This window comes from Phocoena sinus, chromosome 7 (genome assembly GCF_008692025.1).
Source record: "Phocoena sinus isolate mPhoSin1 chromosome 7, mPhoSin1.pri, whole genome shotgun sequence".
Classification (NCBI taxonomy): domain Eukaryota; kingdom Metazoa; phylum Chordata; class Mammalia; order Artiodactyla; family Phocoenidae; genus Phocoena; species Phocoena sinus.
Window position 1 is genome coordinate 63,455,365 of NC_045769.1, and position 21,954 is coordinate 63,477,318.

At 38.7% G+C, this 21,954-nt stretch overlaps 3 protein-coding genes across 3 annotated transcripts in view; 1 reads left to right on the forward strand and 2 right to left on the reverse strand.

The window, feature by feature from the left end:
* Positions 1 to 12,734, reverse strand: part of LOC116756983 (kelch-like protein 23) — a 37,580-nt gene extending 24,846 nt beyond the window's left edge. Inside the window, exon 1 of the mRNA XM_032638214.1 lies at positions 12,608 to 12,734. The gene's annotated coding sequence lies outside the window, so the exon portion shown is untranslated. The remainder of the gene's footprint in view (positions 1 to 12,607) is intronic.
* On the reverse strand, positions 9,405 to 15,705 carry PHOSPHO2 (phosphatase, orphan 2). The gene is made up of 4 exons (XM_032638216.1): positions 15,601 to 15,705; positions 14,847 to 14,884; positions 12,608 to 12,782; positions 9,405 to 10,163 (listed from the first exon to the last, which is right to left on the reverse strand). Exon 4 carries the CDS (start codon positions 10,135 to 10,137, stop codon positions 9,412 to 9,414), a length of 726 nt encoding a protein of 241 aa, XP_032494107.1. The 5' UTR covers positions 10,138 to 10,163; positions 12,608 to 12,782; positions 14,847 to 14,884; positions 15,601 to 15,705; the 3' UTR covers positions 9,405 to 9,411.
* Positions 15,706 to 16,044: 339 nt separating this feature from the next.
* CCDC173 (coiled-coil domain containing 173) overlaps positions 16,045 to 21,954 on the forward strand; it is a 36,351-nt gene continuing 30,441 nt past the window's right edge. Inside the window, exons 1-2 of the mRNA XM_032636536.1 lie at positions 16,045 to 16,146; positions 21,035 to 21,261. Of these exons, the coding sequence (XP_032492427.1) occupies positions 16,098 to 16,146; positions 21,035 to 21,261 (276 nt within the window). The 5' untranslated portion in view covers positions 16,045 to 16,097. The remainder of the gene's footprint in view (positions 16,147 to 21,034; positions 21,262 to 21,954) is intronic.

A 21,954-nucleotide genomic window follows, 5' to 3' on the forward strand; every position in this document is an offset into this window, starting at 1 on the left:
AATGCTATAAAACTAAATGAATATGTAGGCATATCAGACATAACATTTTTTTTAAAAGTAGAATAAAGATGTAATTATAACTTGTTCTGTAAAAGACTACAGTTGCACTACGAAAGCAGGTTTAAACTAATAGATTTGTGCCACAGTACATATGATACCTGGGTAGGGAAAGAAGTCTAATATGTATCTAACACAGGAAGGAAGTGATTGAGTTAGGCATCAACAATATTTATTAAACACTCAGGTGGTGATTGCTATGATGTGACAAGGCTGTGGACTTGGTGATAAGGAAATTATTACCTGGGGGGAAATATTTTGGATCTGTGGCTTTAAGAGTAGTGGTGTTCTGTACGTAAAATATCTCTTCACTTGATTCACAAATAAAACATATGGAATTTTAGGCATTAAGTAGTTCTCAAACAGGGATTATTGGCAAAGTCTAGAGATGTTTTTGGTTGTCACAACTTGCCAGGAGAACTGCTAATGGCATCTAGTGAGTAGAGGTCAGGAATGCTGCTATCCTACAAAGCGCAGGAAACACATATTCCTCCCCCAGCCCCCAGCAAGAAATTATCCAGCCTAAAAGTCTATAGTGCCAAAGTCAAGAAAGCCTATACCAGGTCCCGCTCTAGCAGTTAATTTCTGTGTCCAGTAATTCCTCTTTGGTGATCAAGTACATAGGAGCTGGGTTAGGCTATTCTGTGGCAAGTAAGTCTGCACATCATCACATTTTGGCTGCTCATTTAGAGGGCCAGGTCGGACTCAGTTTTAGGGGTTGAATTGACTTTCAGATTATTTCTATGGCACCCAGACTTGACCTATAAGCCAGTCAAGATTGCTTTCTCGCTTTTATTGTCCTTAAAGGAAATGGTGCTAGATTCAGCAGGTTAGGCAATCAAGAGGCATCTAAATATTTGAAGTATTTCATCTTTGAGTGTATTAGAAAAGCGAATCTCAAGTCCCACCCCAGACCTATTGAAAACAATTTGCATTTTAACATGATCCACAGAGAATCACTGTTCTAATATACATTGAGGAAAAAAGGAAGAGAGAAGAAAGACAATGCTTATATGAGCAAAATGAGATAGATAATCAGTGTCTTGATCCTTGAATATAGTACTGTGTCCAGTTCAGGGACAGTCTTACAGAGGACCGTCAGTAGGTCAGAGGAGAGTTATGAAAATAAAAACTGCTTTCTGAGGATCAGATAAGGAAATCATAGTTATTTAGCTCAAAGACAAGAAAACTAAGCAACATGAAGAGTTCAATCCTGTGATCTATTAATATGCTAAAAATTAAAAGGTTGACCCCCAAATGGTTTTGTGGTAAAATGAAAACCTCCTTCTAAAGGCCTTAAAAATAGGAATGACTTAACTTTACTTAGAGGATAGATTTTAAAAGCTCTTTGTAGCGAAACCTAGAAAGCACTTAAATTCATAATGATTTTAGAATAACAGAATTTTAGAACTGGAAGGTAGTTAGGGATAAAACTCACTCAGTCTAGTCATTTTACAGAAAATAAAATGAATTCCAGAGAAGAAAAATAATTCACCAAAGTCACAGAGCAACTTAGCAGTTAGAGCTGGGACTAGAATTCAGGTCTCTTGACTCAACATCACCTAGTTTTGAAGAATTCTTTTATTACTTTGTTCTGTGACCTCACCAAGCTTGTTTTCTTATATAAAAAATTGGAGAAATATTCCTATATTGAAAGATTTTAAGATAAAATGAGTTTATACTTAAATTATGTATGTAGTAATGCTTATCCCTTCCTAATATACTAACCATGTCACATTTCAGTACTGTCCTCTTATTTTACTATAGGAGTTCCTTAAAGGACAGGGATCTTTCCTCTCTCCCTCCCTCCGTTCCTTCCTTCCTTCCTCTTTACAATTCTATCAATTTTTTACCTCTTCATTCCATTTAAATTGCAAAAAATGTGAATTTAGGTTTAAGATTTTAATCTTAAACAATATTTATTAATACAGGTAAATACTTATAGTTTTAAGTGGCAAAAGCAATATAACAATTATAAGAATAATCCATCTACGTCAAAGAGCACATATATATACATAAACACCTATATGCATATATACACAGACACACACACACATACATATACACAAACACCCTTGGAGAAAATTCTGAAAGGATTTGGTGTATGGTGACATTATGAGCAATCAGTTTGCAAATGTTACCCAAGCAGTGAAGAAGCACTGGGGCCTTTGGACTGTAAGCAGTTCTTGGTAAAGCTTTTATCTGGAAGTTGCTGGAGAAGGTCTGGGCACAGATCTGGCTTCATGTGTGACCCGTGCAACCAGAAGGCCCCACTCTTGGTTTAATGCTTTGCTGTCTTGAAATTCTTAATAATCTTTGAACAAGAGGTGCCTCATTTTCACTGTGTTCTGGGTCTCTCAAATTATGTGGTCAGTCCTGTCTGAGCAGCTCAGCTCTGGCCCATTCACTGGTAGATGGTTGCAGGGTGCGCTCTATCTCTCAGGAGGTCTTGATTTCTTTAAATTTGTTTTTCTTTTTAAAAAAGTACAGTCATATTATAAAAAATTAGAAAATGGATTAGCAGAAAAACTTAAGTCATCCTCGAAACTCTCAAAGGCAGAGACATTTTCATAAGCATCTCTTCATACATCAACGATGTTCAGTGTCTAGTCAGAAGAATAAAAAGCGATTCATTACTTTAGAGTATGAATTGCCAAACATAATTACAAAATAGGTATGTGTATGAAAATTAGGCAATTCCTTGAGATTAGCTTTTGTGTTCGTTTTTTATTGCTATGTAACAAATTACTACAAATTTAGCAGTTTAAAACAACACAAAAACATTGTCACAAATATCTGTAGGTCAGAAATCTGGGCATGGTGTGAGTGGGTTCTCTGCTCAGGGTCTCACCAGACTGAAATCAAGGTGCCAGCCTGGGCTGTGTTTCTCATCTGGGGCTCACAGTCCTCTTCCAAACTCAAAGAGGTAGAGTTTTGGTGGTAGAATTCGTTTCCTTGCAGTTAATTGTAGGATTGTGGTCCCATTTTCTTTGCTGGCTGTCAGCCAGGGGCTGCTCTCAGCTCCAGAGGCTGTCAGCATTCCTTACTATATGCCTTCTTCCATCTTTAAACCAACCATGGCACGTTGAATCTTTCTTGGGCTTTGAATCACTGACTTCCTTTTCCGCTACCAGCCAGGAAAACTCTGCTTTTAAAGGGCTCGTGTGTTTAGGTCAGGTCCACCAGACAATCTATTTTAAAGTCAATTGTGCCATAAAACATAACCTAAACATGGTAGTAAAATACATCTGATTCACAGTACTGGGTATTATGCTCGGCATGTACACAAGGGTGTGGGAAATCTCAAGGGACCGTTTTAGAATTCTGCCTACCACGGCTATCCTAGAATCTCGTGTGAAGAACACGAGGTTCCTCTACCTCTCTATTCAATAGTCTTCTTCAATTCCCATTTTTAACTCTAGCATCTCTATTTTATAAGTTCACAGTTCAGCACAGTAAAACTGGTCACAAAGAATTTGCTTAGATATGAGGGGAACACAAAGATTCTTTTGTGGAAAGAAAAATTTTAGAGAACAAGAGTCTTACATTTTATTGTAAAAAGCCTAGTTAGTGTGTATCAATATATTTGTTTCATTAACTAACATAATCTAATGAGACAATAAGGCACATATTAATTTAGATATGCTCACATTTTAAAATAAAGATTAAGACCAGATTACCTAGAAATAATAAAACATAAGATTTAGAAAAGATTAACACAATTTAATGCCAACATGTTTGTATCTTCCATATATGAAGTACTCAGGAAAACAGATAAGCAGAACACAAGACCCTATAGATAAATGAGCAAAGGACATGTTCAGACATTTAAAAAGAGGAAACGGAACAGACTAAAATTTGGACTTCAGTGAACTAACACTGAGTGCATCGTATGTGTGTGAGGTGCTGGCATATATGACAAGTACAGGGCTGCTATTCAGACACAGGAACTGTTATGTCTGTGGCCAGAATCCATTCTTGTTTGGTGCTTCTGTTCTGATTGGTTGGTGCCTGTATTGCAGTGGTTGCATGTCGCAACTAAAGATCCCACATGCCGCAGCGACGATCCCAAGTTCCACAACTAAGACCTGGCACAGCCAAATAAATAAATAAATAAAATTGAAAAAAAAAGAAACTTGGGGTGTTGAGAGGCTAGTAATTTACCCAATCCAGGGCTAGAATTCAAATTCAGGTCTTTTAATCTAGAGCAGAGCTTTTAATCACCATGTTACATTAGGAATGAAAAATGAGACACTACAATTTCTTTTCCTGGAGGAACTGGGACTGGACTAACCATTCCACTGTAAACAATAAGAAAACTGGACAAAATATAAGAAATAGCAGTTTTCAGGCACTGGACAACAGGCAGTGCAGGAATGTGATCCCTGAGAGAAGGGAAACAGATGAAGTGAGCCTTATAATTGCCTGCATTTCTGCCTGGAGACATTTTCCAGCCTGAGGTACAGGGAGGGAGAATCCCAAGCCGACCATGGTAGTCTCACCGAGTTGAGGAGATGGAGATAAGTTTGGGGAGGCACAATTGGCTTTTTGTAGGACAGAGTACAAGAGAGGACAGAGCTAAATGGAGAGAGAGTTTCAGAAATCTGTAAGAGGGGTTGTCCCCATGAGTCTATGGCTGGATACTAAGACACATGAATAGAGTGAAATACTGTAAGTCTGGGCAAAGAATGATCCCAAGAACTGTAAATCAAATAATTCCCAGAGTTCACATAGAGCTTGAGGATAACTGAGTTCCAATCAGAGCCAGAGAAGCACATGGTTTTATACACTGGGGAACAAAGAAGGAAAGGGGACAAACAATGCTTATGTTAAAAAGGCAAAAGAAAAAAAAAAAAGACAGATAGATAGAGGAACGGACAGGTATGTGATAAAACAAGCAGAGTAAAATGTTCTTTGGGTTTTTAAAAACTATTTATTTATTTATCTATTTGGCTGCCTTGGGTCTTAGTTGCGGCATGCGGGCTCCAGAGTGCGCGGGCTTGGTAGTTGCAGAACGTCAGCTGTAGAGCATGCAGGCTTAGTTGCGCCACAGCATGTGGGACCTTAGTTGCCTGACCAGGGATCAAACCCGCGTCCCCTGCATTGGAAGGCAGATTCTTAACCACTGGACCACCAGGGAAGTCCCCAGAGTAAAATGCTAATGGTAAAATCTAGACAGTAGATATCCATGTGTTGACTGCAAATTAAAGGATTAATACGCGAGTATTATGAAAAACTTTATGCCCATAAATTTCACAACTTACGTGAAATGGGCAAAGTCTTTGAGAGACACCATGGTGGTTTAAAAGTATGTCCAACACCATGGTGGTTTAAAAGTACCTCCACTGAAAGGTAGAGCCTAATTCCCCTCCTTTTGATTGTGGGCCTTTGTATTGTCGTGGTTTTTTTTTAAAGATTTTTTTTTTTTGATGGGGACTATTTTTAAAGTCTTTATTGAATTTGTTATAATACTGCTTCTGTTTTATGTTTTGGTATTTTGGCTGCGAGCCATGTGGTATCTTAGCTACCCAACTGGGGATCAAACCCACACTCCCTGCATTGGAAGGCAAAGTCTTAACCACTGGACCGCCAGGGAAGTCCCTGTATTCTGTTTTAGAATACAAATAGAATATAGTGGAATGGATGGTGTTTGATTTCTGAGACTAGGTCACTAAGGCATCATGGTTTCCTCTTTGCCCTCTCTCTTGGATTGGTCACTTGGCAGGAAACCATGTCTTCAGGACATTCAAGCAACTCTCTAGAGATGCCCATGTGGTTGGAAATTGAGGCCTCCTGCCAGTAATCAGCAGTAAATTGAGATTCCTGATAACAATCAGTGAGGAACTGAGGTCTCCTGCCAAAAGCCATGTGAGTCAGCCACCTTGCAAGCAGAGCCTTCAGCTCTAGTCAAGCTTTCGTATGACTAGAGCCCTAGCTGACATCTTGCCCTATTAGAGATCCTGAGCCAGAACAATCCAGTTAAGGGCTCTTCAATTCCTGAGCCACAGAAACTGTGAGATAATGAATGCTTAGTTTTAAGCTGTTAAATTCTCAGGTAACTTACTATGCAGCAAGAGATAACAAATACAGTCACAAACTACCAAGTCTTACTCAAGAAAACTATACAACCTTTACCTATAATCTACAAAAGAAATCAAACTAGTAGTTAAAACCTTCCAGCAAAGAAAACTCCAGGCTTAGATGGCGTCCTTGAATTCTATCAAACATTTAAGAAAAAAATAATATCAGCTGTTAGTTTAATTGTTGCTCCTTCAATGTCATCTTTTTTTTTTCCCTCTAGCTATCTGATGCTTTTTCCATCATTGGTTATTGGCAGTTTTACAAGAATGTGATTTCATGTGGTTTTCATTTTATTTTCCTGTTTGGAGTTCATGAGGGCTCTTGAATCTGTGGTTTGATGTATTTCGGCAACTTTGTAACGTTCTCATTATCTCTTAAAATATTGCTTGTTTCATTTTCTTTCTCCTCTCTTTCTGGGACACCAATTTCCTATGTTAGATCTTGCTATATCTTCTATGTCTTAATTTCTCTTCTGTATTTTCATTGTTTTGTCTCTTTCTGCATTATTCTGGATATTTTCTTCGAACTTGTGTTTAGTCACTAACTCTCTTCAGCTATGTCTGTTTTATTGTCAAATCCATCCATTAAGATTCTAATTTCAGTCACGTTATTTTTCAGTTCTAGTATTTCCATATTGTTTATGTAATTTTCAGTTCTTTGCCAAAATTCTCGTAAGTTTAGTTTGTGTCTGTAAACTCCAATACTTGGAGGTCACGCAGATCTATTTAAATAAAAACTTCTGCTGGTGTTCATTTATATCTCTTGGTGTAGCTACTTTTTACTATGTGCTTTACAATGTACTTACAAAACTGTTTAGATTTTGAGGCCTATTGCATTAATTTTCTATTGCTGCTAACAGTTTTACCACAAACTTAGCATCTTCAAACAACAGACATTTATTATCTCATGGGTTCCGTGGGTTAAGAGTGCAAGCACAGCTCAAAGGGCCTCTGTTTCAGGGTCTTACAAGGCTAAATCAAGGTGTCACCCTGAGCTGTGATCTCAGCTGAGGTTCCACTATGAAAGGATCCACTTCCAAACTTACATGGTTGCAGTATTCAGTTCCCTGCAGACTGTTGGACCAAGGACCTACTTCTTGCTTTTGGCTAGAGACCACCCTCAGTTGCTTGCCATGTGGCCCTCTCTGAAGGCCAGTTCACAACATGGCAGCTTGCTTCTTTAAAATTAGCAAGGGAGCGAGTTCCCTAACAAGATGGGCGTAAGGACCTGATGTAATATAATCATATACACATAAATGATACATCCCATCATCTTTGTGGTATTGCATTAATTAGAAGCAAGTCCTAGATCACCTTCTCCACACATACACTTCCCCCCCACACACACACACAGAGAATATGAGCTTATAGGGATCATGGGGGGTTACGTTAGAGTCTGCCCACCATACTAAGGATATTAACTTCCTCTAAGAGAGTTCAGATTTGCTTTAGTCAAGCACCTGGGAGTTCTAAAAATCTTAGATAACTTCAGTCCAATTTCAGGGATTGAGAGTATTCAAAGGTGAGCTGCCTGTTCAAGCTCCTTCCCTCACATCAACTTTCTGACCAGCAAGGAGGACAGTGAGAGAGAAGGTTGCACCCTCATTTAAATTTCACTGGCCAATACTTAGTCACAATGCTCCCTCCTAACTGCAAGGAAGGATGAAAAATATAGCTTTTACTTCAGATGGTCATATGCCTGGGAAAAATGGAAAGAAGTAGAGTACAAAATTGAGGTAAGTGCAACTAGTGGACTCTACCAAAGATGGTTAATAGGTAGATTATATTTTTAAATTTATTCCCCAAGAGATTAGTCTTATATTTTACTTTCTTTGGTATTTATTTCCAAAGTATGTCTAGCAGTTACAGATCTTCAAAATAAGCCTAATTCTTAGTTCACATAAGAATACACTACTTCCAAATCAGTTAATTTTAGAGATAGGGATGCAGTATCTATTGCCCAAGTGTTCATTAATTTCACACTTTCCTTTTGAAATGAAATACAAATTAATGTTCTTCAAGTATTTTAAATTTATATCATTATTACAGACTGTAACTCCAGAATGCTGATTTAATCAGTATGTTATTTCTGTTTGGCAATGAAATATTGAGTGATACAATATAGTTTGTAGGAATACTCAACATTTAAGAAACTGTTTCATATAGGGATATTAGAAAAATATCAGCTGACCTAGAAAGTTGTACAGTACTGTGTTAATTTCTAGGCTCACATGTTTTAGGCATAAATATCCCTTACGTAATAATGTTAGGATTTTCTTTTCCATATAGAAAGCTCCAGAAATAAAAATGTTCAATGTAATTTTATGGGAAAAAAATTGGTACTCTAGTTTTTTCCAGGTTGAAAAAGTAAACTTTGTTTTGCTTTAAATTAATAGGTTAGATTATGTTGAAACACTTACTCTTTTTTTAAATTTTATTTATGAAACTTACTCTTATACATTGTGATTTCTCTCCAAGTTGAGGCCAGTAACAAATTATAAATTATGCAAGCAAAAAAAAAATAATACTTTCATTTTTAGTAGTTGTAAATCAAGTAATTTGGACCAGGTCTTCTACAGAGTACATCGGGAAAAGCTGATAGCTGAACACAATTTTTAAAATATCTGCTTAAAGACATGAGAGAGCTGACAATAACTGTCGGCTAAGGAAGCACAGAAACTTAGGTAGGTGAGCTTCTTTTCCGTGAAAGGGTTGGCCAATTCTGTAAGTGGTATCTGACATACTGAGTGGCTATCTTGACAGTCTTCGTGGGACCCAGGTGAAGAGGTATTGGAGTATGAGGCCTGCAGTGATAAACCCTTCCCCTTACTTTGAATAGGATCCCAAAAGGCTGTCCATCATGAGTAAGAGTGATTCAGAAGCAAACAGGCCTTCAAAAGCCTGTTTATGAATATGACCACCTGAAATAAAAGCTATATTTTTCATCCTTCCTTGCAGTTAGGAAGGAGCATTGTGACAATGTATTGGCCAGTGAAATTTAAATGAGGGTGCAACCTTCTCTCTCACTGTCCTCCTTGCTGGTCAGAAAGTTGATGTGAGGGAAGGAGCTTGAACAGCAATCTTGGATCATAAGTTGGAAGTCAAGTGCTGAGGTTGGTAAAGCAACACAGAAACTTTGAGATACTTAACTCTGAAATTCTTTTAAGTGAGAGGGAAAACTTTTTTTCTTTTTTTAAAGCCACTGTTATTTGGGGTTTTAGTTTTATGCTGCTGTATTTAATCTTAACTGATACACATTTCAATTATTGGCATATTACTCCTTTATTAGAAATTGTAAATGAGAAATTATTTCAACACCTGAAGACCAAGATACAACAGAAGACTCCATAGGCTCAAGATTTTGAGACATCCTAGAAAGAGTTTTCTGTAAAGTATATCCTTTCCGTGGCATGGCAACATCATTCTTCTTTAAGAAGGTTACTGGACAGACATCGTTTCCGCCATCACCTATATAAACAATTCGTGTATAATTCACTCCTCGTTGTAACTGTTTACCTACAAATTCTACCAAAACTACATTTTTGCAAAGATTTGGGGGGCACCTAGTGCAAGAATGAGCATGATAATTTTCCACAGTGAGACGACCATCGCTGTCAAAAGCTGCTGGATTTGTAAAGACTTTATCAAACACGTCATGAACATTGCTAGCTTCTAAAACCCAATCTATGAAGACTGAATTTGAATCTGAAATAATGATGCAGTCAAATTTATCCTTGTTCTTTCTTATAAAGTTTAAAAGCTCCACCATCCCTGGAGTGAAAGGCATTGATATCATTGCTCTTTTCATTTCATCTTCTCTTACACCTTTATCTCCCAAATACTTAAAGACTCTGCCCATAAATTCTGTCCAAAATCCTTTTTCATAAGAATCTTGTAGTTCAATAGGAAGCTTTTTCTCTGGAGCACATTGTACAATCCAGGTATCACTATTATCATCTATGATTGTATTGTCAAAGTCAAAAACCAACAAAATTTTCATGGTTCCAGAAACAGATTTGGGTTAACCTGGAAAAGAAGAAATATTATTCCCTAAACATACTCGGTTCTACATATCTAGCTATAGTATCTATTTAACAAAATTACTCTTAATCTGCTGAAACAAAGGGTGAATATAAACAAGCTAAAATGACTAAGCATTCTAAGACTACCATTTAAGCACTTTTTCCTAAGAAGCAAAGTTCATATTTGAGTATGCTAAATGAATGGAAAACAGAACATATAAAAAGGATACTCAGGGTATTATTGTGTTCCTGAGGGGGTGATTCTTTGAGCACTCAGAATTAAACTAGAGAGCAATCTAATGAGAGAAGTAATGAAACAATTATTCCCTTACACTTTAATTTAGAAAAGTTATAAAATAAGACAGAAAAAAATGTAGGCTAGTCATTCTTATTGTCTTTAAATTATCAATCACAAACTTATTAGTTTAAAATGTTTACAATGAGCCTCATTTTAAATAATAGGTCATGTACAATACATATTCTCTGTGAACTAACCAAAACTCTGACCAAATTTAACATAATGTGAAATCTTGCAAAATTTAAATAATTTTTTAAAAGAGGTTTTTAGCTTGAAATCATCGTTGTCAATGTTATAACCAAATGGTTGCTTGATGTTGTACTTGAAAGTCTAAACAAATTACTTGAACTGGAGGTCAGTTAAATTCTTCCACACTAGAAGTAACTTTTGTTAACAATTTTCACATTTATTTATATTTTCTCTAGATAGTTTAGCTCTGGAGTACCAAATAATCTGGATATATGTGAATAATCACACTGCTTTTGATATGACAATTACTCAAGTCTCTGTTTTCATTAATAGATAATGAAGATCATTAACTTAAATCTCAAGAGAAAAGGAATGAATCAACAGATGGTATAAATGAGAATTATCATGTAAAAAAGATAATTATACAGAATTCCCAGGAAAAGCTACAATTAGTGTCTGTAAACAACAACAAAAATTTTTTTTAAAGAGTAACTGATATTTTTATAGATATCACTATATGCCAGATACTGGACTAAGAACCTTACAATCTCATCATCTGTCATAAACCCATTTAGTAGGAATTATTATTATCCTCATCTTAAAGATATATAACAAAAAAAAAAAAAAAAAAAAAAAAAGATATATAACTGGAGCTTAAGTATTAATTAAGTTGGTTAAGTATTAGTTAAATGGCAGAGCTAGAATTTGGACTCAGGTCTGCCTGACTCCAAAGTTCACGCTTTAGTAATACACTCTAGTGCCTAAGAAATAGAATAACGACTATTAATCAGTTTAAAAATAAAATATTAAGTAGGTCACTTTGACGAAAAGATGTTTAATAACATGAAAACATTCATTAATCTCGAAGTACACACTAACCATCTGTGATCTACTTTACAACCATTCTGAAGTTTTAGCAAGAAATCCTAAAATGAAAAGTGAAGAACCCCACCAATAAGAAAAAGAAGAGATCAATTAAAAATAGAAAACATGGGGGACTTCCCTGGTGGTCCAGTGGTTAAGAATCCACCTTCCAATGCAGGGGATGCAGGTTCGATCCCTGGTCGCGGATCCCACATGCTGCAGGGCAACTAAGCCCACGCACTGCAACTGCTGAGCACGGGGGCCACAACTAGTGAATGCACGTGCTGCAAACTATAGAGCCCAAGTGCTCTGGAGCCTGTGCACCACAACTAGAGAGCCTGTGCGCCACAACGAGGAGCCCACGTGCTGCAATGAAGATTCTGAGTGCTGCACATAAGACCCGATTGACACAGCCAAAAAAAAAAAAAAAGAAAACATGGCGTTTATCTACATGTATTCTCTGGTTTATAATGATAGATATCCAGCAGGTGAAACTGAGAATGAGCTCACAACTCATTTAAGAGTAAGTATTTTTTGCCTCTCAATTTAGAATATCTGGAGAATAACAAACCTAGAGGATGTATCTCCTGTTGTATGAATTTAGATGGTATAATGGTATAAAGTATTCTGATACCCTGGATCCATGAATTGCTAAATGTCTATTCCAGGTGTCCCTGATTGGCTTCCAGAGATTTAAGTGCAGAAATCACTTTCCCATAGAAACAATGTAATAAATAGCAATAAAGCGCAGTTGACAATCACGTTGGTAATGCACCTAAGCACATTTTAAATTAAAATGCTTTTTAGGCATTCTGAATTTATACATAATTAAAAAAATTTTTTTCAAATGTAACTCATTGTTGGTTGAAAAGTGTTTCAAACCTAGACTTAATCAGCCACAAGTTACTAAAATTCCTTCAGTATTAACCTCCAAATAAGCTGTATCATAAGCCTGAAGTTAACAAAGTTCCAACTGTTAACTTAATTCCACTGTTGACTATTAATTTCTATCTACAAGTGTACTTTTCTTAATTTCAGATCTTTTTCCATTAGTTTTTTCCCACCACTCAACATAAACCTATATTTAAAATACTTACCCAATTTAGTATTTCCAAGACAATTAATCTTACTTCAGCATGGAGCTTAGGTTAAACAGTCATGACAATCTTCAGTTTTAAACACCAGCCAGTTTCTAACCAACATTACTCCTACTCTATATGCAGGGGAAAAAGTCTTCTGATTCCAAGCAAAGGAATGGAGACTTCTTAACTCCTAAAATTAATAAAAGTATTTAAGATATTTAAAAATTTACATTTTCTAATATGTTTTCTCTTACATCAGAAAAGCACCTATGGCAATGGGAAGAATAAAATTTTGTTTAAACAAAAACCTTAAATACAAAACAGGGAATGTTATGTGAATATAAACTCTTATTCAGTGGATAAAATCACAGGTGTTAGGCTGATTATGTTAAGATTTTCAGATTCCAGTTTTTCTTTTTACTTATTAAATAATAGACAAATACCACATTCTGTTGTCAATAAACTTTCAAAGATTTAGTGCTGTACTTGAAATAAAAATGTCTCCAAAAATTAAGGATGTGTAGAAAGATTTAGTGAAAGTGAATCTATTTTGAAATCAGTTTGTTAAAATGCCAGAAGCAGTTATTAACTGTTCTCTCCAGAAGCATGAAAAGTATATATTTTGTATGTCTGCAATGTTTCCAGGGTCTAACAATAGCCTATGTGCTTTTTTACAATAATGAAAACTAGAAACTACATAGACATCCAAGAACAGGGGATTGCTTAAATAAGATATGTACATGATAGCCATATAACAGACCATTTATTTAGTGAGTAAAAGGTTAAGATGTTCAAATTAAACAAACAAGTCACAAAACAGTGTTTACAGTATAATCTCATTTTTGCTTTTAAAAAAGAAATGTCTGTATACAGTGGTAGCATCAATTGCAGTGCATTCTTTTCCTACGCTGATTTTGTAATAAAATATTCTCCCCGGAATAATTTAAGCTCTGTTTCAGATCAAAGTGCATATGCTACCTTCTCAATTTCACAACAAAGAAAAAAAAATGAGTGGTGGCCATAGAGGGTAAATAACTAGTTCTAGATACACTTGGCTGTAAAGATCCATGGATTAGAGTTAGAACCAGGTGTTGTAAGTCAAATGATACCTGAACACTATGCCAAACTGGCAAATTACTGACACCAAATATTATAAGATTCAATAATTTTTGTAACCAATTTAGTTAAAATTCCGCAGAATTTTTGTTAGGAGGTAATCTCCATGGGTCTCTAGTGGCTCTGCATATCTTACAAGGTACTCACTGCCCTTTGCTCTGGATATTGTCTTAAAAATGTATGTAAGGGCTTCCCTGGTGGCGCAGTGGTTAAGAATCCACCTGCCAATGCAGGGGACACAGGTTCCAGCCCTGGTCCTAAGAAGATCCCACATGCTGTGGAGCAGCTAAGCCCATGAGCCACAACTGCTGAGCCTGTGCTCTAGGGCCTGTGAGCCACAACTACTGAGCCCACGTGCCACAACTACTGAAGCCCGCACACCTAGAGCCCATGCTCCACAACAAGAGAAGCCACCACAATGAGAAGCCCACGCCCCACAAAGAAGAGTAGCCTGGCTCACTGCAACTAGAGAAAGCTTGCGCGCAGCAACGAAGACCCAATGCAGCCAAAAATAAATAAGTAAAAAAATAAATTTATTTTTAAAAATTCATGTATAGTGAACAGTCTTGAAAGGCATGCTTAATGTCCATTATAATAAAGATCTGGATGCCCTAAGCTCAGGGTTCCTGTCCTGTAATGCAACACACTCCATGTGCAGGTGACTTCTGGCACTCTGCATCATCCTGTGGCAACTGGGGCAAAATTACTGATATTCTGGCTACTCCTACTGCTGTAATTCATCACTGTTCTAGGGGTCTGCATCTTCTACAGAACGGTGGCAGCCTAAGTTGTCAGCATGCAAGTAGGGTAAAATCTCTGACTCTTCCCAGTTCTTGACTTTTTTTTTGGCGGTATGCGGGCCTCTCACTGTTGTGGCCTCTCCCGTTGCGGAGCACAGGCTCCGGACGCGCAGGCCCAGAGGCCATGGCTCACGGGCCCAGCCGCTCCGCGGCATGTGGGATCTTCCCGGACCGGGGCATGAACCCGTGTCCCCCGCATCGGCAGGCGGCCTCTCAACCACTGCGCCACCAGGGAAGCCCAACATTTTTAAAACTATGATTCCAAAAAACCACCAATGTTGTATGTGCAAAAACTATATTTCTGCCAACAAATATTTTATTAATCCTTTCATACTTACCAGCATTATTACGATGGATCGATCATCTGATAGAAAACCTGAAGAAAAACAGTACAACTATGTGTTAGAACTTCAGTGATTAAAAATCTTACCTCCTTAAAAAAAAAAAAAAAAAAAAAAAAAGGGCTTCCCTGGTGGCGCAGTGGTTGGGAGTCCGCCTGCCGATGCAGGGGACACGGGTTCGCTCCCCGGTCCGGGAAGATCCCACGTGCCGCAGAGTGGCTGGGCCTGTGAGCCATGGCCGCTGAGCCTGCACGTCCGGAGCCTGTGCTCTGCAGCGGGAGAGGCCACAGCAGTGAGAGGCCCGCGTACCACAAAAAAAAAAAAAAAAAAAAAAAAAAAATCTTACCTCCTTTCATATTGAGCAACTCCAGTTTGATGCCTAATGTGTATGTGTCATAGCCAACTACCTTGTAATGTAATCATTTGTACCTCGACGTGTTAGAAAAGGATCTTTTGAAACGTAGCCCATATTCACTCTTAACAGGGTTTTGTGTCCTTAGAGGTCTGATTGGTCCTCCAAATACATTCAATTTACTATACTGTATTTACCGAGCAATTAAAGATATCTTAAAGGCTCTAACATGAATGGTATAATCCAAGTTTTAACATTGAGATTTAAAAAAAAAAAAAAGAAAACTAAGCCCCGTCTAGCCCAGATCATGCGTTAGAAACCAAAATAATTAAAAACAGATTTTTCTGTCAATTAATCCCTGAGTTTCCATAGTTGAGGGAGGAGGGCTTTGCCGTTCACCTTCCCCCGCGAGGTCTGTGGGTCACACACGCCAAGCCCAGGCCTCGCTCTCCCGCACACCTGCCAGGTACATCCAGAAGCCAGGGGCAGGGACCTAGTCGGGTGCCGTTTCCCGAGAGGCGCACGTTGGATGCCGATGGGAGCACCAGGCCGGGCCCAGCCGGGTCCAGCCGGGTCCCAGGGCTCGTCACTGACCCAGGCCACAGACCCGCAGCCGTTCTGGCCTCGGCGCCGCTTCCGAGGGCTCTGTCCTCCCGCCCACTCCGGACGCCTGCGCCTGCGGGGGAGGACCGCCCCACTCGCACTCCTGGCCTTGACTTCCCGCGCAGGCGCATCCTCCCTTCTCCGGCACCACAGCCCACAGCTGCGCGTTCTTCGTTCCTCCGCTACGACTGTTGTCACTTCCGGCGGCGTTGCTAAGCAACTGCGCGGTTTAGCGGAAACTTCGGCGTCGGAATCGCCTTTCCAAGTCTGAGAGCACCCTGGGTACCTCAGAGATGCTGGTGCGGCTCGGAAGGCGCTGTGGACGGGCCAAGGAAAGCACGGGTGAGCTAAACTGGTCCATCCCACCACAGGGATTGTTTCTGGTCTCCAGGCATGGAGTGAGAGGCGAGCGTGCCTTTCCTTCTGAAACGGGCTCCACCAAGTCAAAAACAGCACCGTGGGCACCGTCGGGCTCTGTGTAAATTATAGACGGTTTTGCCCTTGGATGAATGGGTAGGTGGGGAAAGTACAGAAATAAGGGTAGAGAAAAAGAAGTCAGAGACTCCCAGTTGACCAGCTGGCCCGATACTCAAGCTGTGCCGTTGCCGGTCCAAGAGTCTGCTGTTTGCTGAATTTTCTCGCACTTAAGCTTTGTTTTTCATTGAGTGAGTCGGAATGTATTTTGGAAATATCAGTGACCTCATTAGAGTCTTGGCTCTGCTGTGAACCTACTGAGTACTCTTAGGAAAGTGTCTGAAGGAAAATCTCAATTTCTTCAACTGTAAAATGAAAGTAAGGTCTCATCCTAAGGCGTATACTTTGATAGAGTGTGAAAATAATGCTACTTAAGGTATTGTAATTCACATGACCTTTTATAAAAATTTGATTTTGTAATAGAAGTAGCCTAGTGAGACATTTAAAGATCTCTTTATTAATTCCAGTGATTTTAGTTTCTTAAGATTGTAAATTCCCAATTAATGTTCTCATGGTGACAGAACCTTGGGAACTTGGACTATCTTCATGTCATCTCCTGAGTTTCTGTAGCAATAGAGTCCCTTGTGCCAAATGCTGAGTGAGAGCCAGCCAGTCTCCCACCAGTGGACACTAGTGGGTATTTATGCTGTGGAGGGCTTAAGAAGTAGCAGCAGAGGGTCATGACATGTAGGAGAGAGACAGTACCCATGTGGCATGTATTGAAAAAACAAAATTACGCTCACATATTCACTTTCCTATATATAAAGTGCTGCATTAAATCAAAAAGAACAATAGCAAAAATTGTCAAAATCAATTTTTGAGAACTCAGGAAACCAAAAGCTTGCAACAATTGGGGAGTGTTTATCAAGACAAATAACTGAATCTTGGTAAGAACAATGAGGTTTTTTGCATTTTAACTTGTTCTAGTCCCCTTCTTTCTCCCTGCCCTATGGTAGTCTAGAAAACCACTGCGATCGCAGTGAAATCCAGTGGCTTAGCAGCCTGTGGAGGGAGCAAAATAGCGTTGAACCCCTTCCAAATCCCATTTCCCAGATAACTTATTATTTGAGCTGTCTGACAGTTCCTTGGAAACTTATTATTTGACCTGTCTGGCAGTTCCTTGGAAAATCCCACTCGCAAGACTTGTCTTTATTTGACCTGATTCAGAGCTCACCAGTTACGTTTGTTAAAACAATCAGTGGCAATTTTTAAAAGTTTTAATTGCTTAACTTCTCCAACAGCCATTACTAGCATTGTGTGAAGGTCGCTGTGAGGTAGGAATCATGGAAATAAGACTGCCCTCTGAGAACTGAACTCTGCATCAATGGAGTAAAGCATGGATATGTGAAATCATTCATAGCTCGGAGGTCAATCAGGGCTCTCCTGATCCTCAAAGATATGAGGGAACTGGGACTTTCCTGGTGGCGCAGTGGTTAAGAATCCGCCTGCCAATGCAGGGGACATGGGTTTGAGCCCTAGTCCGGAAGACCCCACATGCTGCGAAGTAACTAAGCCCGTGCGCCATAACTACTGAGCCCGCGGGCCACAACTACTGGAGCCCGTGTGCCTAGAGCCCGTGCTCCGCAACAAGAGAAGCCACCACAATGAGAAGCCCACATACCGCAACGAAGAGTAGCCCCTGCTCGCCATAGCTAGAGAAAGCCCATGTGCAGCAACGAAGACCCAACGCAGCCAAAAATAAAAAATAAACATATTTATAAGAAAAAAAAAAGATATGAGGGAACTTGGCCCAACTTATGTTACCTGAGATAGTAAAAAGCCTTTCCCAAACCTTCCATGGATTGTCCTATTTTTCCTGCTGCTTTTGTGGTGGTTCTCTTGGTTCTCCTCCTGTATCAGAGTTCATGAAAAGTTCTTGAATAAAATATCTCATGAATGTAGTTACTCTACAGAAGATTAAGGTGTCATGAGGGATCACATTGTTCACTACACAGCTTTTTGGCATCTTGTTTTCCTGCCACTGCTGCCAAAGCTTGCTCACCACTGTATACTTTGTAAGGAGCAGCTCCTGCCAGTATGGGCTATTTGGTCTACCCAGCCCCTTTAGTATTTTGGAAAATTAAATTGTCTCCATTTTATTTCACATCTTAAAGAATTAGAATGACTCTTGGGTCAGAGAAAGAAAAACATATTTTTTTTCATAAATTTATTAATTTATTTTTGGCTGTGTTGGGTCTTTGTTGCTGCGTGTGGGCTTTGTCTAGTTGTGGTGAGCTGGGGCCACTCTTCGTTACGGTGCGTGGGCTTCTCATTGCAGTGGCTTTTCTTGTTGCAGAGCACAGGCTCTAGGTGCAGGGGCTTCAGTAGTTGTGGCACACGGCCTCAGTAGTTGTGGCTCATGGGCTGTAGAGCGCAGGCTCAGTAGTCGTGGCACACAGGCTCAGCTGCTCTGCGGCATGTGGGATCTTCCCAGACCAGGGCTCGAACCCGTGTCCCCTGCATTGGCAGGCCGGTTCTTAACCACTGCGCCGCCAGGGACGTCCAAGAAAAGCATATTAATATGCCTAACAATATGCTAATCCAAAGGCAGGTGGCTTAATTTAATGGCCTTTGTTTATGTAGCTTCTAATTGTAAGTAACACAAACCAAGTTGAGCCAGTTTAGGTGAAGCAAAGGAAAATTGTTACAAGGCTATAAGGATGTATTGGTCAGGACTCTTTGGTTACAAGTGACTGATCTAATTCACTGTAGTCAAAAGGGGAATATTTTGGCTCACATACCTGTGAATTTAGGTATAACTCGATCCAGGACACTATTCTACTTCTCAGCTTTGCTTGTCTTTATTCTGCATGTGGAGACTTGGTATATGGTAGGCAAGATGGTACCTGTGGTTCTAAACTCACATTTTAGGTTAACAACCAAATTCTCACTCCCATCAACTTTAATTCAAACTCCAAGAAGACTCTAATTGTCCTAGCAGCTTTTCTCTTAGTATCTTTCTGGAGCCACATGATTTCTTGCCTCTGCTTTTCTACTTCTGTTTCATTCTTCTAATAAAAGCAGTAAAAATAATAATAATTAATATTTATTGAGAACATATTGTGTGCCAGGCACTCTTCTAAATTCTTTACATATATTACTTCATCTAATTCTTACACCAGCTATATAAAATGAAGTAGGTACTATTAGTATTTCCATATTGCAATTAAGGGGTTAGATTTAGAGGGTTAAATAATTTTGTCTAGATTCACATAGTTCATATGTGGTGTGTTCAGAAAAGGTCCAGGTTGTCTGTCTCCAGAGTCCACACTCTTACCCACTGTGCTTTATTGCCTTTGTTAGACCTGTGACCACCCACCATTATTCAAATGTATTTCCTATTTTGGTAAATTCTTACAAGTTCTACCTCCTTAAAGCAGAAGGCATTTTTTTCTGCCTCCCTTGCAGCTAGGGTGCAGGCATAAGACCAAGACTCAGCTGGTCAATTGTATGTGTGCTAGATTTACATCCTGAAGAGAGCGTATGAGGAAAGAAACAGCATGTTGAATACATTTTCTGGGGAGAGTGGCAGCAAAAGTGTACCAATTCCAGACCACTAGTGAAGGTTCACATATATAGTGTCCAGTGGAGCAAGTTATAAGTGGGGCAAGTTGAGGTGCCTACACAATGCCAGTTGCTGTGAATCTTCACTGGAACCTCACGATGTGGTCTGTGTGATATTTGTATGTATATCTTCTAAGGGTAACTCTCTGGCTCTTTGAGAGATTCAGTAGGCTATCTAATATCCCTTAATGAATTCCTTTTCTGCTTAAACTAGCTAGAGTGAGTTTGGGTGTTTATAAGTAAGAACTTCAGTTGATTAAAAGGGTAGGAACATTTTTTAGAGAAGAGCTGTTATGAGCTCCATTGTGTCATTTAGGATGCTTGTGAATTCATTTCACTGAATACCCAGCTCAATCATGTTTAAAAATAAGGAAATTTATTTGCTCATATAACAGGAACTCCAGCCTTTGGGTCTGATTAATCTAGCAGCATAATGAAATCCTCATTGCCCCAGGGTCTTCCTTTGTTTCTTCTTTGTGTTTCACAGTTCACAGCTTCATCCTAAGGCTGCTTCCTCTTGTGGTCATAGGATGGCTGCTTGTCTGGCCTTCATGCTTCCTCGTTCGTATCTAGCCTGAGAGTCACTCTCAGATGTCTCTCCCAGAAGTACAAGCAAGAACTTTTCTAAAAGTCTCATAACTCTTGTCCTATTTATTTTCTTACTACAGGAATAATTATTGTCAAGGGAGATGCAAGTATTCTTAAATTAATGAGGCCCACCCTGAGACTGAGACTGTAGTCAGTTCTCCAAATTACATTGCTGCTACTCAGTTAGGAAGGGGTTATATAGAGTAGACAAGTGCAATGTCTACAACCCCAAAAGATGAACATTCCCCAAAGTTATCTACTTATAAACTGCTGCTTGATTAACTTTGAAAATGCTTTTATAACAACCTGTTGGGGTAGGTATTATTGATCTCAACTTTAAAGATGTTGATACTGAGACTCCAAGAAGTTAAATGACTTGCCCAAGTTACACAGTAAGGAATTGACTAAGTAAGGACTCAAATCTATGTCTTCTGATTTCAAGGTCTTGTATACTTTCCACTTATTCCCAGCTGTTCTTAAGATAACAAGAATAAAATTATTCTTTGAAACAACTTCCAGATATCATGCCAATATAGAAATGTGTGAGAAAAAATATCAAACTCTTCTCGAAAGTTTTTAATACTCATTTTAAAAAATTTATTAGAAGTAAAGAACTGTGAAGAAGATCAAGTCCTCTATCCACCTCTTCTGCCTAGCAAAGTAGATCTCCGGCAGGTCACCATAATTCCACACAATGAGTGGGAAAGGATTCGAGATAGCCTTGACAGTTTGACAAGAGAAGCAGCACACCTTCGTGCAGAAAGAAAGGCAAAGAAAGAAATGCATTTCCGATCCCAAGAAGTGGTAAAACATTGGACTAATACATATGCAGTAAGTATTAACCACCCAGGAGTACGTGTGCACTGAAGACTTACTCTTGTTTCTTAGTGCTCTTTTATAAATATTTTTAACATAGAAAATATGATTAAAATGCATTGAAACACATTTTCAACAGCCTTATTTAGGTATAAGTGACATACAATAACCTGGACATATTTAAAGTGTACAATTTAAGATTTGACATATTTATATAGCCCTGAAACCATTATTATAATTAAGATAATGAATATATTCATCACCATAAAAAAGTTTCCTCATACCCCATTTTATTCCCTCTCACTCCTCCCCATGCCCCCTCCGGTGTCTCCAGACAACCACTGATCTGCTGTCTATTATAAATTTCACTCAGCACAACTATTTTGAAATTCTTTCATGTTTTTGTATCAATTATTCATTCATTTTTATTGCTGAGTGGTATTCCATTATATGGGTATATCACAATTTGTTTATCTGCTCAGTTGTTGAGTTTGACATCAAGCAAATATTGACGTTTGAGCTGTTTCCAATTTTGGGCTATTATAAATAAAGCTGCTTATGAACATTTGTGTATAAGTCTATGTATGGACATATGCTTTCATTTCTTTTGGGTAAATATCTTGGTGTAGAATCATATGATAGCTGTACATTTAATTTTGTAACATTTAACTTCCAAGCTCTTTCCCAAAGTAGTCGTAATTTTACATT

Coding starts and splice junctions, on each gene's coding strand:
- PHOSPHO2 (XM_032638216.1), bottom strand. CDS start 10,137: ATGAAAATTTTGTTGGTTTTTGACTTTGACAATACAATCATAGATGAT.